Below are 19073 nucleotides of genomic sequence, written 5' to 3' on the forward strand. Positions count from 1 at the left end.
TAGTTATGGACTTACAGGGCCCCTGGGTGGCTCAGTCAGTGGAGTGAGTGACTCCTGATCTTGGGGTCGTGCATTCGAGCTCCACATTGAGTGTAGAGATTACTTTTAAAAAGCAGTAACGGATTTATGATGTGTCTCATTTAAAATACTGTAAATAACTTTTGGCTAAATAGGTGGTTAAGACAGAAAGAATTTGTAGAAGGAAAAGATGCAAAGTTGGTTCTCTAATTTTAAATATCATTTGTTCCTAGTAGAAAAGCACTCAGGTAAAATTTTCACTTGATTTAGATCCTCTTTTCAAAAATAATTTTTGGGGCGCCTGGGTGGCTCAGTCAGTTGAGTGGCTGACTGTTGATTTTGGCTCTGGTCATGATCACAGGGTTGTGAGATCAGCCTGCATCAGGCCAGCCCTTGTCAGGCTCTGCCGTTCAGTGGGGAGTCTGCTTAAGGATTATCTCTCCCTCTGCCCTTTCCCCCCCAAAAATAAATAAATCTTAAAAATATAAAAGGTTGTAGCTGAACCATTAATGAAAATATCTGTATTTTCTTATGAACATTGCATTTCTTAAGAAATGTAACTGTATGAGTAAGGGTTTTAGCTATTCAAATGACTAGAATTATTTTCTGTTATTATTGGTGTTCTCATTGTTCATCAACTTTCTAGTATACCCTATATGTGTAGTATGTGAATAGTCAGTAGCATGTCAGAGAAGGATGTTGTTGAGTGATCAGGTAGTAGTGAAAGTTCAGCGTGGAAGAAATAATCTGAGAAAGTTCGGTTGGAGGGCTTGAGATTTAAGCTGGCACTTATAGGATGGATAGAAATTGGATGCAGATCCTGGGCAGGTAAAAATAATTTGGACAAAAGCTTCTGAAGAGAAATTTGTATCATTTTTGGCTACACAAAAATTTTGTGTTCAAAGCAGGCTTAATACTACAGAATCCCTCGTTGTTTGTTAGTAAATGTTGTGTGTTGCTTTACTATGTTATTTGGAGGCCGAAATTGCAGATCATCCTGGAATATTCATAACAAATCTGCATCAGAATTTGGATAATTTAATGTAAATGGTATTCTACAAAAGATCTTGAATAGTTTTTTTATTGTATCATCTTTCTGAATGGTGATTGTTGTAGCATTTGTTAAGAGTAATGAAGATCTATTTATTATTCATTAATTTTGATGAATGTTATTAAATAAAATGCGTTGTGTGGCTGGTGTCAGGCATTTCTGACTCGAGTAATTTATGCTGAGTTTCCTACATCTGTTTTCTCATCTGTAAAACAGGGATAGTAATTCCTCTCTTTTAATCTTTTGTGAAGATTAAGGTAAGAATGTAGGCAAAGGGGCTTCAGTAACCTGGGAAAATGTTTAATTTGTCCATTAGATTTTTTTAAATAAACTTTTTATCTTAGACGATTTTAAGTTCACAGAAAAGCTATGAAGACAGTACAGAGAGTTCTCGTTATACCTCATATCCAGTTTCCCCTGTTAATATTTTATGTTAGTTATTTTATGTTAGTATGTTATGTTAGTATGTTTGTCATAATTAGTGAACCAATTTTTATTAACTAAATTCCCCACTTTATTCAGATTTTTAAAAATTTTACCTAATGTCCTTTTTCTGTTCCGGGATCCCATCTGGGTTATCACATTACATTTATTTGTCATGTCTCCTTGGACTCTTGGCTGTGACACTTTTTTTGACTCTCCTTGTGTTTATGATCGTGATAGTTTTGGGGAATATTGCTCGGGAATTTCATGACATGTCCCTCAGTTGGGATTTGTCTGATGTTTTTCTCAAAATTAGACTGGAATGAAGGAAGGAAGGAGGAAGGGGGGAAGAAAGGAAGACGCAGAGGTCAAGTGCCATTTTCACCACATTTTGTCAAGGTACTTAACTATCAAATCACCTATCAGTGTTGATGTGCCGTAGATCACTTTGTCGAGGCATTGTTTGTCAGGCTTCTCCACTGTAAAGTTAGTTGATTTATTCCCCTTTTCATACTCTTCTCTTTGGAAATAAGTCACCAGGTACAGCCACACTTAAGGAGCGAGAATCCATTAAACTTTGCAGTTATGAAATGCTTTAAGTGGACCTTTTTGAAATCTCAAGTTATACCTCTTTATATTGAATTCTCTCATAAGAACTTGGAGAGCAGATATTGCGTTGGTTAAGGATGATTACTGGGTTCTTCAGATAGTGGATGTGAATGGTATATGGTTCTTCTGAGGGTTGGATAGTCATAGTACCAAAATTAGTACTAGTACATGGTCCCAAAATTGTTGGGAAAATTAATATTTTCCTAAGGAAAAAAGTTCAAACCTTTCCACATATAGGCCTTCCTGATTAACTTTCACTGCCTTTTTTTTAGTCCTTTTTAATAATAGGAACATTTCTGCCTTCCGTCATTAGCCTACTTCTCCTTCTTGTGTGATTCTCACCAGGAATGGGAGGGGACATGCCATGTTTTGGTGTACATTAGAATCATAGGATGTGGATTCAGTAAATCAGATCAGTATACATTTAATTTTTTTCTGAAGCCACGAAAAGCAAAGTTTGACAATATCTTGTGTGATGGTAGATGTACAGAAGATAGAGTGGGGGAAGGGAGAAGCAAAATGGTGTAAGATGGCTCAGAAACATTTCTGTATATGTACTCATATAGGCCTAATGGACTACTGCACATCTCATGGTTTATAGATAGGTTTTTATTTGCTGCCTCTGAAGCCCAAATCTTACGTTCAGCTCAGAATGCTAGAACCACATTTCCAAGTGCCTTCTACTAGAAGTCCCAAGGATAACACACTTCACATGCTGAATATTGAACTATTTATCTTCTCTAAAGGAGTTTCTATCTGTCTTTGCTATCTCAGATAATAGCATCTCCATCCAGCCACTCATCAAGCCTGAAATCTCATCATTCTTCACAGGAGAACTATAACCAGTCTTGCTAATTTTTCTTACTACAAATTGTTTTTGTCTTTTGAATTAAGGTATTGCATGCACACAGTGTAGTTTATAAAGTGCATTGCTGCTTGACGTACAGTGTAGTTTGTGAAGTGCTCTTCTCCTTCTGTCTTGGTTCAGGCCCTAGTCTGTCTTTCTTAGACATTTGCAGTAAACTTCTAATTAGGATTCTTCCTCAGGTTCGTCCTCTTAAATGTGGCTGTATTTGGTAATGAAATTAATTTCTTCATGTTGCACCACGCTCTGTGGTGGTAGTGAATTGGCACATACTGTGCCCTTCATCCTCACTGCCCTGCTGTCTTGCTGTTCCCATGTCCTATTATGTTCTACTCACATCTCCTCAATTCTGAAAACCTTCCCTGATCTATGTAGTGTGGCAAAGTCCTCCATCCTCCAGTTCTGGTGTGTCACGGAAAGTGGTTTTTGCATCTAATGGAATACATCATAATTTATTGTAATATTCATTTTTTGCATGCCCATTAAATTGTGTATTCTTCTAGGTGAGGATTATGATTCATCTTGGTGCTCCCAATGTAGTTACTGGTACCTTCTATAGTAGATACTCAAGAAACGTTTAGCTGAAGTATGAAGCAGATCAGTTGAGACCTTTGAATTCAATATCAAATAACAGAATGATGAATTTTTTGAAAAAATGAAAATAATATGCAGTGAGCTAGAATTTCAAGTCAGTACTGTCAAACTGACATCTAGAATGTTGGTATGTAAATTAATAGGTGTTGTAAGGTGCAGGTGATGTAGAGAGTAGTTATTATAAACAATGTTTATTTTCTATGGCATTGCTTTTGTTTGACCCTTTTGACCATCACTCATGTTCATCACTGGTTTTTATATAATATTTGCATTAACAGTTTGGGCTTTCCAAGAAGTCAGGTTGGAATTTGGTGGACAGTATTTATATTGTATGAGCTTGGTATTTACTGTACCTAGAATAACAGATTCACCCTTATCCTTGAATTTTTTTTTTAAGTGAATTTCTTAGTAAAGTAGCAGAACTTGGAATCCATTTCCCATTAAAAACAATACTATTTGGGGGTGCCTTGGTGGCTCAGTTGGTTAAACATCCGACTCTTGATTTCAGCTCTCATCGTGAGAGCAAGCCCAACATTGAGCTTTGCTTTCAACACAGACTCTGTTTGTCCGTCTCCCTCTGCTCCTCCTTGTGAGCATGATCTCTTTCTCTTTCAAATAAGTGAAATCTTTAAAAAAAAAAAATACTATTTGTGGCACTAAGGTTCTTAGACTAACTCACAAAGCCTTTTTTCCCCTTCCTTTAATATTTTAATTGAGATTTAATTCACATACCATGTGACAATGTACAGGGTTTTGTTGGGGTTTTTTTAAGAATTTATTTTTAAGTAATCTCTACACCCAACAGAGAGCTCCCACTTATAACCTGCAAATCAGAGGAGTCACATGCTCTACCGACTCTGTCAACCAGGCAGTCCTACAGTGTACAGTTTTTAAATATAGTTACAGGATTTTGCAGCCATCACTACAATCTTTAATTTTAGATCATTTTTATCCACTCTAAAGGAAATCTCATAACCATTTCCACTTCAACCCACCCCAACCCCTAAGCTTTGTTCTATAAATTTGGCTCTTCTGGAGATTTCATATAAATGGAACCATACATTATATAGTCTATTTAGCTAGCTTCTTTAACTTAGCATGTTTTCAAGGGTCTTTCATGTTGTAGCATATATCAGTACTTTATTTCTTTTTATGGCCAAATAATATTACATGGTAGAAGTATATCATATTTTGTTTCTCTGTTCATCAGTTGAGAGATATTTGGATTTTTTTTTCCTCCTTTTTGGCTATAGTGAATTACTGTGAACATTCATGTTAAAATTTTTGTGTGGCCATACATTTTCATTTCTCTTTTGTATATTCCTAGGAGTTGAATGAATGGGTTATGTGGTAACTCTATATGGTCTTTTCAGGAATTACAGACCACTTTACATTTCTACCAGCAGTGTGTGTGAGGGTTCCAGTTTCTCCACGTTTGTCAGCACTTGTTACAGTCTGTCTTTTCTTTTCTTTTTTTCTTTTCATTTATTTATTTGAGAGAAAGAATGAGTGTGCACATGGGAGTGGGTGTTGGGTGTGAGAGAGGGACAGAGCCCCATATGGGGGCTTGATCTCACGACCCTGAGATCATGACCTGTGCCACAATCAAGTCAGATGCTTAACCAACCGAGTCACTCAGGCGCCCTTGTCTGTCTTTTTTATTATAGCCATAATTGTAGGTGTGAAGTGTGATCCTTGTGGTTTTGATTTGCACCAAAAGTTTTTCATATTGGCAGGATAAACAGAACTATACGTTTGCAGTAAAAGCAGTATATGTCAACTTCATATTTATTGCTAAGGGAAGGGGCTTGATTTCTTAATGGAGGAATTTTTTATCTTAAATTTTAAAATTCAAGTTCTTCTCTTTCTTTGAAGCTGAAACAGAATAAAAATTCATTTAGGGAAAAAATTTTAAACACAAAATAAATTTTTGAAAGCTGTTTTTGAAAAATGCAGATTTAGTTAGAAAAGAATGAGAAGATTATGAAAGGGGTCTAAAAAAAAGCCAGTATTGGCTTTGCTATTTTTTTTAAAAGATTTTATTTATTTATCTGACAGACAGATATCACAAGTAGGCAGAGAAACAGAGGGGGGTGGGAAGCAGGCTCCCCGCTGAGCAGAGAGCCCTATGCAGGGCTCGATCCCAGGACCTTGGGATCATGACGTGAGCCGAGGGCAGAGGCTTTAACCCACTGAGCCACCCAGGTGCCCCTGGCTTTACTTATTGACTGACTTCTCAGGTTTACTTACCCTGATACAGTACATGTGTGCCACTGGACCCACAATTTTTGTTTTCTCTTTCATGCCTAGGAGTTTTCGTGGAGGTTTTTTGGGGGGCTTGGGGGGCAGTGTTGGTTTACTAATAGAATAAGCAGAGATTTGTTTTTACCAGCTTTACTGAAGTAAAATGGACAGATAAAATTGTATATGTTTAAACTGTACAGTGTGATGATTTGATATATGTCTACTTTGTTGAAGTTTTCACCACACTCAGTGTAATTAATATATCCATCAGGTCACATAGTTTTGTGTGTGTGGTGAGAACACTTAGGTCTCCTCTCAGCAAATGTCAAGTACACAACACAGTATTATTAAATATAGTCAAAATGCTGTACCTTAGATCTCCAGAGCTTATTCATCTTAAAACTGAAGGCTGGTACCCTTTGACCAGCATCTCCCCCTGACATCTCAGGTTTTGGTAACCACCATTCTACTGTTTCTATTGAGTTCACCTTTTCCTTTTTTTCTTTCCTTTTTTTTTTTTTTTAAAGATTCCACATGTAAATGAGATTATATGGTATTCATCTTTCTCTGATTTCACTTAGCATAATGTCCTCTAGGTTTATCCACTTGCAAATGCCAGAATTATCTTTTTTCTTACAGTTGAATAATATTCCATTGTATATGTGTATGCACCATATCATCTTTATCCCTTCATCTGTTGACAGAAACTTGGTTGTTTCCATATCTTGGCTGCTATGAATAATGTTGCAATGAGCATGGAGTGCACTCTTTGAGATAACTGATATTCTTTCTGGGGTCAGTGTTAGATATTTGTTCTGACATCAGAAAGTCACCTTCTAGCTGTCTTCTTCCCTGTTTCTCTACTGCAAATGAGTTGGCCTACAGTTTAGCTCCTATTATCAATCTCCTAATTGCCTTTCACCATAGCCTCCACTGTTCCTGACAGTACCCTTAGGCTTGAATTTCTCCTTGCCTTGTGGTTGTAATTAAAATGTGACAAGTTTATGTTCTGTTTTACTGCCTGCTTCTGTCAGGCAAAAATCTTTTGTGTCAGGGGTCTGTAACTAGGGATGGGGACAATGGTAAACTTTTGTTTGAGTGTTACCTCTGCTGTAGGAGTTCAGCTCTTAGTAAGAGTGAGGAGGGGTGTAGCAGCCTGTTTTTATCTCAGCTTTCCCTTTCTGATTAGAGCATCACCTCCTGAATGGGGGGCAGGGGTTGTCAGTGCCCCAGTGTTCTTGGCTTGCCACATCCAAGTTAGAGCCTCTGTTTCACCAACAGAGGCTGAGTGAAGAGCCCCTGGGCCCTCAACTACACTATCCTGAGGCAGCCTTAGCAACAGGTAACTGGGGGCAGCATCACAAATGCTGATGCCTTGCCCCTCTCAGGAAGAAAGCCCTCTGGGAGCTGCCAGGGAGTGATTCTTGTGTTCTTGCAGTGGTCTGAGGGGTGTCTGCCTTGCTAAACTGGGAGTAGGTAGGGAGGGAACATCTTGGTTCAGACACCACAGATGCTCGCCTTTGCTAATGTATTTTTCTGGAACAGATATTTCTTCATAGGTTCTTTGCCTTTAGGATCATTTCTAGAAGCTTTAAATGGCTAGTATGGTTTTTAGAAACTGTTTTCACCAGGAGGTGGGTCAGTCGAACTCGTCATGCTGTCATGCTGGAAGTCAGTCTCCTCTAGGTCAGTGGTTCTGAAACAACAGTTTGAATCTTTCATACGCATGTGAATAACTCTCCCCCTACATGGATCCATCTTATTTTCCTTTGGCCCAACTTTATTTTCTTTACTATATTCATATCTGAAATAATATTTATATGTTTTTTGTCTCCTTCCTCCTGAAATGTTAGCTTTGTGGAGGCAGGAGACCTCATCTGTTTGTTCATTTTTTAAATGCTGTATCTCCATTAGTAAATACATACTTGCCATATATACTTGCCATATATGCTGTGATAGCATTTCTGTAAAAGTGCTGTGAGATTACATTCATGGTGCTGCGATGATTTTGATCTGAGAGAAGTACTGTTATTGTACATCAGAATCAAAGTAATATATCCTCTTGTAAGCGTTGTGGCTGTAAGAAACCAACCTGTGAAATCTTGTAGCCTCTTTCTAGACCACCTAGTTGGGTAATTTAAGACTTTCAGGGCTATGGCCTGGTTCATGTTATCAGATAGTTACCAGGTTTCATCCATTTTCTACTTTGGGCTTACATCAGACAGCTTGCCACAGCTCCTTAAATCTTCTGGGTAGGAGATCCTGCCTATGACAGTAGAGAAAGCTTTTGACTACTACGTACTTTTCTTTCTATTTGGGAAAAGTGTGACTTCACATGCGTATGAAAGATAATAACTCTTCTCATGAGATTATTGAGAGGATTAAATGAGTTCTATTTTAATGCGTGGCATGTAATGGACTTTCAATAAATGGCAGCTTTTTATATTTTTATACTTTTATATTTGCAATAGATTTGCAATAGATATACTTTTGTGTTTGCAATAGATACCAATTAGCTGAAGGCTTTTAGTTGCCAGTATCATTTGAATCAAATCTTTACTGAAGAACAACCTATCAGGATGCTAGAAATTAGAAATTAGGGTGATCAATAATGACCACTAAAGGTACATAAGACATTTCTCAAAACATATTCTTTAGCAGAGAATAATTGCTTATGAATATGTTTGAACAGCATCTCAATATATCATGCTGACCCCAGAGTGCTTTATGTATTATTTATTCAAGAATGATTCAGCTAAGAACAGTGGGACAGATGGAGAGTAGTGTTTGCCCCATACCAGTGTGTTTTGAGAAAGAAATGTGCTAAATGTGGACATGTGTAATGAGAGCCTACTGAGAAGTATGCATCTAGAATGTGAAATATTCTGGTGTTAATCTTTTGTGTGCCACTCTGAGCTACTATGCTGAAACTTACTTGGTGTTCCAGTGTGTATCACTGGTGAAGGGGATAGGAGTAGGGGAAAATTATGCCTTAAGATTCTAGATTTCTCTTTTACTCCATCTTGATCTTCATGATAAATTAGAGATGCAGGGACATGTAGACATGGCAAGAATTGACACCTCTCTTCCGTGCCCAAAGCTGTGAGGTTGATTTCATGTAGGTAGAAAAACTAAAGAAGTGGCTCAGAACTCTGTATTAGCATTCTTTCGGGAACTTCTACAAAATTCATTAACTCTGGACCCACTTCCATAGATTATTCTCATTTAATTGATATGTAGTAGGACTGAAGTACTCTTGAAAAATCTGTTTATTCAAAAATTTCTTAGCTGATTTTTTTTTAAGATTTTATTTATTTATTTGACAGACAAAGATCACAAGTAGGCAGAGAGGCAGGCAGAGTGGGTTGGTGGGGGAAGCAGGCTCCCTGCCAAGCAGAGAGCCTCATGAGGGGCTCGATCCCGGGACCCTGAGACCATGATCTGAGCCAAAGGCAGAGGCTTTAACCCACTGAGCCACCCAGGTGCCCCTCTTAGCTGATTCTTACGTACAGAGTTGAGAAACACTAAAGTTAAGGGCTTTTTGTGGATAGGCCTTCTGCCCAAAATGAAAGCTTATGAGTAAGTTTTTCTATCTTGTTTATGAGGTCAGCCTTGGTTATTAGTTAGAAGGAGGGAGAAAGTTCTCATCTTTTCTAGAAGGAAGAATACCCATTTTCTAGATTCCCTCTTTCACATCTCACCTCCACTAGGTGATGAAGCAAAGAAGGATCCTCTCTTTCCATGTGGAAGTCTGGCAGCTGCAGTTAAAAGATCTTCCCAGTGTAGAAAATGGGCTGTTTCCCTCTAAGCCAAATATGATCTTGATTGGTTTCCAGTCCCTGAGTCTTTGGGCCACTGTTGGCAGGCTTTCCTAATCTTTTTTTGGGCCGTTGGAATCCTTTGGTGGTCTGGTGAAGCTTTGGACCCCTTCTCAAGTTCAGTATTTTAATGTAGAAAGTAAAAGACATAGCATTACAAAGGAAACAAATTATATATAAAATACAGTTGTTGATATAATGAGATTTGTATAATAAAATATGCTTCTTTACTGAGACATTAAATAACATTTAGTTGGTCTAATGACTACCATAATTTCAAAGTCATGATTAATGTAAACAATATCGGGACATCTGGGTGGCTCAGTTAGGCGTTTGCCTTTGGCTCAGGTCATGATCCCAGGATCCTGGGATCAAGTCCCTCATCAGATTGCTTGCTCAGCAGGAGTCTGCTTCTCCCTCTGCCTGCCACACCCCCAGCGTGTTCTCTCTCTCTCTCTCTCTCTTTCTTGCTTTCTGGCAAATAAATAAACAAACGATATTTCAAGATAGCTTTAAGAACCTGTAATATAATATTGTGGCCACTCATTTCTATTGGAGACAAACTCACAGGTACTGATAATACTCCTGTGGTTTGTTGCCAACATTCACAATAGAAAATAATGTTCAGTTTAAGTTGGTGAAAACAGATATGTAATTTTTCTTATCCGAGCTCAAAGGTGCCCTAAAATCTTATATGTTGAGGTTAAGTTTATTAATATGGTAGTCTTCTTTTCACAGTTGTGTGACAACTGTTTAAGATTGTGGGTGGCTCAGTCAGTTAAGCATCTGACTCTTGATTTCAGCTCAGATCATGATCTCAGGGTTGTGTGATCAGGCCCCGAGTTGGGCTCCATGCTGGACATAGAACCTAAGATTCTTTCTCCCTCTGCCCCTTCCCCTTCCTGCTTGTGCTCTCACACTCTCAAAAAAAAGAAAAGAAAAGAAAAAGATTGTGGTTTTTCATAAAAATAGTTTACCTAGCAGTATATTTCCAAAGTCCCTCCTTTGATCCTAATGCTAACATTGTAATCATCCTTTCTTATTCAGCATTAACTGAGTGTAATACCAGATTTTATGCAAGTATTAACTAGATTGTTCTTCTCTCAACTCCAGGAATGCTAATGAAAGTGGTTTGATGTTACAGGAATACAAGCGCAAGTTAGCCAGAGTTTCCCTGGTGCGCAAAGAACTCAGGTCCCGGATCCAGAGCCTGCCAGACTTATCCCGATTGCCCAATGTCACTGGAAGCCACATGCACCTGCCCTTTGCCGGGGACATCTACAGTGAAGATTGATGACCAGTCTCTTTCCAAGGCCCAGGACTTTGCAAGAAATGGAGACAGGTTAGGTGGACAGTCCTGTAGCGTTATTTTTGTATATGGTTGAGAGAATGACTAACAAAAGAAGTGACAAGTAATTTATAAAATTGTTTAAAATGTTGGTTTGTTTACTATTTTATTGGTAAGTTAATATGACTTAGTTTAAACAAAGTGATGATCTCTGTGTATTAATAAGCTCACAAATAGTGATTATTTTCAAAAGATCTTTTTGTAAATTTTTTTGATCCAGGGCCTTGTGAGAAATTCCATGTTTCTATTTCTTCGTGTATTTTCAAATATTTTTCTTTATTTTCTTCAGTATGTAATCACTGTAAAGTATGTAATTCCTAAAGGGTGAGAAGTAATCAAGAGTTGGTAGAGATTTTATTATGGTATAGTTAGGACTTGATTGTAGAAGTGACTAAATGTTCCAACTTAATCTTCACCCTTCTCCCTGACCAAAATATCAGTTCTGTGCCTCTTAATGCCTTTGATTCCTTATTCCCTAGAGGTCAGTAATTTAACACTAAAGTAAGGGTCAGATTAAAGCTTAGAGGACTTTTCCACAGTAGTCCTGTAGGGGTTCCATTCCAGCTGCCAGTGTAGAATAAAAGGAATGTTAAATAGGGACCCCCTTGATCAAACTGTTTAGAATTATTTGAATAGATTAATATGGAAATGCTTTGGAAGTGTTGTAAAATTTGACCTTCTACCAAGAGGACAACTTAGATTCTGGAACTGATTGCTATTTTCAAATCAGTCTCCTTTTAACATAATGAATCCCTTTAACATAAAGCCATCTAGGGGATTAAAAGAAATAAAATAATGATACTTTTATTATTTGCTTAGCCATTTAACTTTTAAAACAATAGTATTTTTAGCTCTAAACTCTCAACACAATATTCCTTGAAGTTCAGTAAGTAACCTGGAACATTTTTAATGTTTCCTTAAAGTTTTTGAATGACTGTATATTTGGAAATTAAGCAGTGCTACACTACAGGGTAGATCTGGCAAATGCTATATTTGTATATTTAGAATTACCAAAACAAATGTACTTTTACCTTTTATTTCTAACCCTGTGTGTTAGAGCAGTTGCATGCTCTCCTGCTTTCTTTTTAAATCACATTGTTAAGCTGTGGATTTGTACTCAATAATGACTTAGGATAAACATTATTTTCATTCATTACATATTAGACATTTTTCTTTTCCTTGTAAGCAGATTCAAGCTAGATAGTTAATAAAACATCTGTTAAATCCCACAAACCAATTATGTCTCACTAGTCTGAATGGCTTCACTCTTTTGTTCTCAATATTAGAAATTATAGTTAAAATGAATTTATATGTGAAGGAGAAGGCAAATATTTATTTTCAGTACCCAGTAGTTCTGAAAACAGTGCTTTTAACCGTTTGACCTCTCTTCAAAACATAGACACATATTAGTAGTCCCCATCCATGTATGGCTTATATTCCAGTCTTCTAGTCAACTTTTGGGACTCTGGGCACATTTTCTCACAGAAACAATAGTAGTTAGGTTCCCTGTAAACACTATCACAGAAAGCTCACCTGGGAACCTAATCCACTTAACCACAAATGTACTTAACTTGTAATGTGGTTGACAAATTACTAATAGATCCTGACCAGCATTTGTAACATCACTCCAACTAAGGAAATGGTGTGCAGCAGCCAGACTCACACATTGAGGTATATGTCTGTCTGTCTTGTGTACCTCTGTCCCTAGGTGTAGGATATGTAAGAAGATTTAGCATGGGGGTGGTGGGGTAACCAGTGCACAATTATAAAAACCTAGTTAATACCTGTTAGAAAAGTATACCATGTAAGTTAGTTTTTCTTGTTAAAGTGAAAGCAAAAACTTGTATATTAATTTATTTTCAACGTCTTGATCTTATTTATGATCTGCTAAAATGGTGATTTGCCCATTCAAAATATATTTTTTTCCATTTAAAACTAATTTATAAACTATGTACTCCTGGGAAGATTTGAATTATTAGAAGTTTGTTGAAATATTTTCACCATTTAAGACAGACTTCTGACTTGGGTACTGATTTTAATGCCAGTATCTGTTCTAAATATTTATGATAAAAATGCATTATTTTTTTAAAGAGCTTGATGCGATTTGTGATAAGTGATAGTACTCAACCTGAATCCTACCCCCAGTCCCACCCTTTGACCAATCCTCCACAAACCTTTAGCTGTTGGTTAATTCACTAACTGTAAACACAAATACTATGGTCTGGTTTAGAAATTATCTTTTCAGCCTTATGATAGTTAACTTGGTAAGCCTTAGCAGCAAATCGTCTTCCTTTCTAAAAGGTAGACTTAGATTTTCTCGAGAAATGGGGTAAGATAGGGTACTGTAATACCAAATTGTAAATCATGAGCATTTTCTCCACTGTGTATGTACATGAGGCAAATCATGCATCTCTGAGTGCAGTTTGGCCTGGCCCCTCGAGAGAAAAGCATGTCACCACACTTGTAGTAGGGGTACTGTGGTTTGAATGGATACCATCACTCTTTTCTCCACAAACAGTGCAGAGAGCTGTCTGGAGTGGCAATTTCAACAGCTTCCCTGGCGTTCCCTCTGCTCCTTCCATCACTACAGTAAGTAAAATAACCACCTGGGGGAACCCGGGAGTCTGAGAAAATCAGCTGTGCTCAGTAGCCAGCTTCCCCCTCTAGGAAAACCAGTCCAGATGCAGCTATTTTGGTCCCTCTTCTCACAAGCACTCTGAATCAGGGTTTTTCTATAAGAATTCCTTCAGAATCAGCAAAAGCTGGGATGACCTGGTTATCTTGATTTGCAAAATTAAAAGAACAAAACTAGGTTGTCAGTTGTCACTGTAGATGAGCAGATCGTCAATTAAAGTAGAGTTATTGAACTGGCTCTGAGAAATCTTTAGAAAGAAAAAACTCAAAAGTACAAATTAATTGGAAAGTTAGAATGCCCTTTCTGAATTTTCCATTCTAAAAATTTGTATTATATGAAATAAAATAAAGCTACAAAACTGCTTTGTATTCTATTAAGAAATAGCTCCTAAAAGATGTAGTCTTGTTTCATAGTTGTTGCTCTATATCAAAGCTTTTTAAAGTGTAAACCCAGTTCTTCTCTGTATAGAAAGGGAGCATTGTGTTACTGAATTTATTTATACAGAGCATTTGTTGCCATCTGTAATTCCAGCCATCTGCACACGAGTCTGTTCTGAGGTGGCAATAGCACATGGGAAGATGAAGTTTCCCTGTTTATTTACCCCTTTTTCTTTGCCTGTATCTGATGACAATATAAGATGTTCTTAATAAAGTTTTATGTTGTTTTTGAAATGTGTAGATGATTTCTCTGAATCTGGTTAATTGAATGTGGGGTGAGAGCGGAGAAATTAATGGACTGGTAAGGAAGCAGAGTACTGGAAGTATTCAGTGACTTTTTGGTGGAGAAACTGTTGAAGGAGATTCCTTTGGCTTGGCCAGTGGTTCCCAAACTTGAGCGAACATCAGGATTACCTGGAAGGCGATTAAACTACTGATCACTGGGCCCTGCTCCCAGAGCTTCTGGGGTAAGGCCTGATAGTTTAGATTTTTAACAGTTTGATGCTAATGCCACTGAGTTGAGGGACCACATTGTTGACAACCATGACTCTAGATGGGCTTTGAAGTCCATGATGTGCTTCACAATTTGTAATTCCAGGTAAGGAGAGAATAAGATATGGGTTTTATAGCTCATTCTTCAACAAGTTCCTTATGGGGAGAGAATGAGATCACCTCTTCTTTTGTGGCCTACGGCACAGTAATGCCGCAATGCTTTTGTATGAATAGATTCATTTGGTACTTCGCACTTCTGGAGCACAGGCCTTCACCACATCTTGAATTTAAAGCAGAATTGGGGAATACTAAAATCTATGGGAGTCTCTAGGGCGTTATTTGCCAAACTTCTTTGATAAGACTCACTTGGGACATTTTCAGAAAGTGCACTTAACTACTGAATCAGAATTTTCTGTGATTCTTATTGTCTAAAAGTTGAGGAAATGTCCTCTGACCACTGCTCCTGGTTCTCCATTCCTGTAAGTCTTCTGGTCACTTTATCTGAATCCAGGTGCTTCCCATTCCCACTCCAGTTTTCCCCCTTTGCAGTAGCAGGTTTTATACAGTGGAACCTATATCCAAAGATGCTGTTTCAGAAGATTTGGGATCTAGAAGTCCGCATTTTAAGCAAGGTACCCAAATTATTTTGATGTGCTTTGAGAAACAGTGTCCTACAAATCAGTTATAGTCTATACTAAACAATAATGTAGTTCACACATATATGGTACTTAAGTGCCCATCAGGAACTGTTCTAAGCACTTCATATATTCTTTGCAGTAGATACTCTGATTATCCACTTCCAAATAGAGGAAACTAAGACACAGTGTAAATTCTTTGTGACCCTGAACAGGTCAAATGGTGAAGCTGGGATTCAGATCCAGCTCCAAGTTCTGTCCTGAGCCTGTGCTTCTTTTTTTTTTTTTTTTTTTAAATTTTATTTATTTATTTTGACAGAGAGAGATCACAAGTAGGCAGAGAGGCAGGCAGAGAGAGCGGGGGAAGCAGGCTCCCCGCTGAGCAGAGAGCCCGATGCGGGACTTGATCCCTGGACCCTGAGACCATGACCTGAGCTGAAGGCAGAGGCTTAACCCACTGAGCCACCCAGGCACCCCTGAGCCTGTGTTTCTTAACCACCACACGATAATGCCTATTATGTGGATACGTTATGTAGCAGCTCCACGATTACCATGATTACTTGCATCACGTGTCAAGCTAATAATGAAATTATAACATTACACAAGTATGAAAGTTAAAAACCAGCACTACTAGAGGGGGCTTGTCAAAGGATGTTACACCCAGGTTTGTTTTTGTTTTTGTTTTTATTGAGGTAAAATACATGTAACAAAAAAAAAACACGTGAGAAAAAATTTACCATTTTTAAGTGTAACTCTGGTGTTAAGTACATTGATGATTAATATTGTTATGCAACCATCACCACCATGAATCTTTAGATTTTTTCATCTTCTCCAGTGGAGACTCTACCCATTAAACAATAACTGCCTATTCCCCAGCCCCTTGCAACTACCATTCAACTTTCAGTCTCTGTGAATTTGACTCCTCGAGGTACCTCATAAAAGTGGGATTGAAAATTTTTGTCCTTTTGTGACTGGCTTATTTCACTTAGCATAGCGCCTTCTAGGTTCATCCATGTTGTAGCGTGTGTCCTTTTTTTTTTTTTTAATTTTATCTATTTATTTGACAGACAGAGATCACAAATAGGCAGAGAAGCAGGCAGAGAGAGAGGAAGGGAAGCAGGCTCCCTGTTGAGCAGAGAGCCTGATGTGGGGCTCAATCCCAGGACCCTGAGATCATGACCCAAGCCAAAGGCAGAGGCTTTAACCCACTGAGCCACCCAGGCACCGGCGTGTCTCCTTTTTAAGACTAAATAGTATTCCATTGTATGGATAATGCCACATTTTGTTAATCCATTTGTCGATGGACACTTGGATTGCTTCTACATTTTGTTGTGAATAATATTGCTATGAATGTGGGAGTACAAATATCTGTGCAAGTTTCTGCTTTGATTTCCATTTGTTTTTTTTTTTTCAAAGCAGTACTTATTCACATCAACAAAATAGAGTTAGAATGAACTATTGATAAGTATATTCTAGATAGTTAATGTCAAATCTCTTGAGATAAACAGAGATTATTCAACTGCGTGTCTTCTCTCAGAGTTGACGAGTTTAAAAATGACAACTTTTAGAATTGCCCAAAGCTTACTTTCATTTTTAAACTAGCATATTTCTTCTAAATTAGTGGTTCCATAGGCCAACAATATTAGCCTTAGCTGAGAACTTGTTAGCAGTGCAAATTCTTGGGCTCCAGATTTACCGACTCAGATAAATCAGAGGTTGGGGACCAGCAATATATCTTTTTAACAAGCCCTCTCGGTAATTCCGACCCACAATCAGGTTCCAGATTTGCTTTGTGCATCACTGTTCAGGCATCCAACACTTTACCTCAAAGAGATTTCTTCGTCTGTATGAGAAACCGTTAGAGGGAGTGTTTTGCTCCAACAAAAGCAACTGTTAAAAAAAAAAAAAAAAAAAAGGTGTGCTTTCTTGACAAGCCAAGAAATGCTTTTCATCTATCTTCTTTTAAGTCTTAAAGAACCCCACTCTACACTCTGGCAAATTCTTCCTTATTTCCTTATTTCATTTCTTGGTCTAGCGCATGTCTTGCAGTTTGTCAGAGGTGTGTACAGTGAAGGAGAAACTGAAATGCAGTCTGGGGTCAGGTCATCAACTACTGGATCTAAAAGACTCACTAGCCCTTGGTGTAGTGAAACCACCACAGGTTTAGCTATTTTTGTTGCTGAAAGCCCTGTGATTTTATTTCTAACTGTTCAATGACATAAAAAATGGAAACTATTTTTAGTACCTTTGTGGTAAAGATAATAATTATCTTAATAATTGACTTAAAGTGGGATGTAAAATGAGTTTTAGAAATACATTTCACATTTGAATTCCATGCACCGTGGAAAAGGTGGTACAAAACTGAAATTTGGAATTTAAGTGAAATTGTTATGCAGAGCCATTAGCTAATTCAGATATTCTAGAAAAATTTAGTTGTGCTGGTATTGTTTGACTAAGTTTATCATCTTTTTAAAACCCTATTTCTTTGTTCAGGAAAAGGTTTCCTTTTACTTATGGAAATATGAGAGATCTTAAGAGGTTTTAAATCAAGCATTAATACAGTAGTATTTATTGTCTCCTTTTTCCAGCCCTTGATATTTAAATTACAAAATCTTGTACTTTCATGGGATCATGTTAATAGCAGAGTGCTACTGATGGTGTTTGACTTCTTCTTAAAATCTCTTTGTGTATTAATAATAAAAATAAATAAATGTGGGGCACCTGGGTGGCTCAGTCGTTAAGCATCTGCCTTTGGCTTGGGTCATGATCCCAGGGTTCTGGGATCAAGCCCCGCTTTGGGCTCCCTGCTTTGGCGGGAAGCCTGCTTCTCCCTCTCTCACTCCCCCTGTTTGTGTTCCCTCTCTCACTGTGTCTCTCTGTCAAATAAATAAATAAACAAATAAAAGCAGGGGGGAAAAACTCTTTGTGTAACCCAGTTACAACTGCCCTAAGATGGGAAGTGGTGCCTTGGTTATATACTGCAGCTGGAGTGTGCTTAATGGAGGGAAATTAAACTCTTTTCGTTCTTCTTTTGAGCTGGTGTTTGAGCTATGCAGGATCTCGGTGAGCTTCATGCCCAGGTCCTTTTCCTATCTAGTTGGTAGTGCTAATTACTCCAGCCTGAGCAAATGTCATTATTAGGGCTTAACATTCTCTCTGTTTGAAATGTGCTAGTCTCCATGTCTTGGCTAGCTTGATGAAGAAAGATCTAAAGTTCCTTTATCCTGGGTTTCTTGTTTTTGTACCCACTGATGGACAGAACGGTTACAATTGTGGTGAAATTTTATACCAATAGCATAAAGCTCTTTCTTTTTTCCAGTTGGGTGTAATTTTTCCCACCAGGAACCAGTAAAAAGCTAACTGCTAATGATGGAACTTACTGACTGATTAAAGTATAATTTTTTCTTATGGCATAGTCTTTTTGCATTCTTTTTTAAGATACTAATCTTAAAATCTCAAAGCATGTGACTTGAAAATAATATCTAAACAGAAAACCTATCTTTTTAAAAAGATTTTATTTATTTATTAGAAAGCGAGAAACAGCACGAGCAGGGGGAGGAGGCAGAGGGAGAGGGAGAAGCAGTCTCCCCACTGAGTAGGGAGCCCGACTCCAGGCTTGATCCCAAGACCCTGGGATCATGACCTGAGCCAAAGGCAGAGGCTTTAACCCACTGAGCCACCCAGGTGCCCCAAAAGCTCTATATTATTTAAATGAGTCTAAAAATCCTCATATTCTACAGTGAAAGAACTGTTAATTAAAATAACCCAGAGTAGGGCGCCTGGGTTGCCAGTCAGTTAAGCATCTTCCTTCAGCTCAGGTCATGATCTCAGGGTCCTGGGATTGAGCCCCACATCAGGCTCCCTGCTCAGTGGGGACTCTGCTGCCCCCTCTCCCTTTGTCTAC

At 38.0% G+C, this 19073-nt stretch overlaps 1 protein-coding gene across 1 annotated transcript in view; it reads left to right on the forward strand.

Annotated features, from left to right (window-relative positions):
* Positions 1-14273, forward strand: part of RPRD1A (regulation of nuclear pre-mRNA domain containing 1A) — a gene marked incomplete at its 3' end in the record, with an annotated part of 77117 nt that extends 62844 nt beyond the window's left edge. Inside the window, exons 7-8 of the mRNA XM_080821053.1 lie at positions 10767-10964; positions 13489-14273. Of these exons, the coding sequence (XP_080677179.1) occupies positions 10767-10916 (150 nt within the window). The remainder of the gene's footprint in view (positions 1-10766; positions 10965-13488) is intronic.
* Between the last annotated feature and the right edge of the window lie 4800 nt (positions 14274-19073).

This window comes from Martes martes (genome assembly GCF_963455335.1).
Source record: "Martes martes genome assembly, chromosome: 13".
Lineage (NCBI taxonomy): Eukaryota > Metazoa > Chordata > Mammalia > Carnivora > Mustelidae > Martes > Martes martes.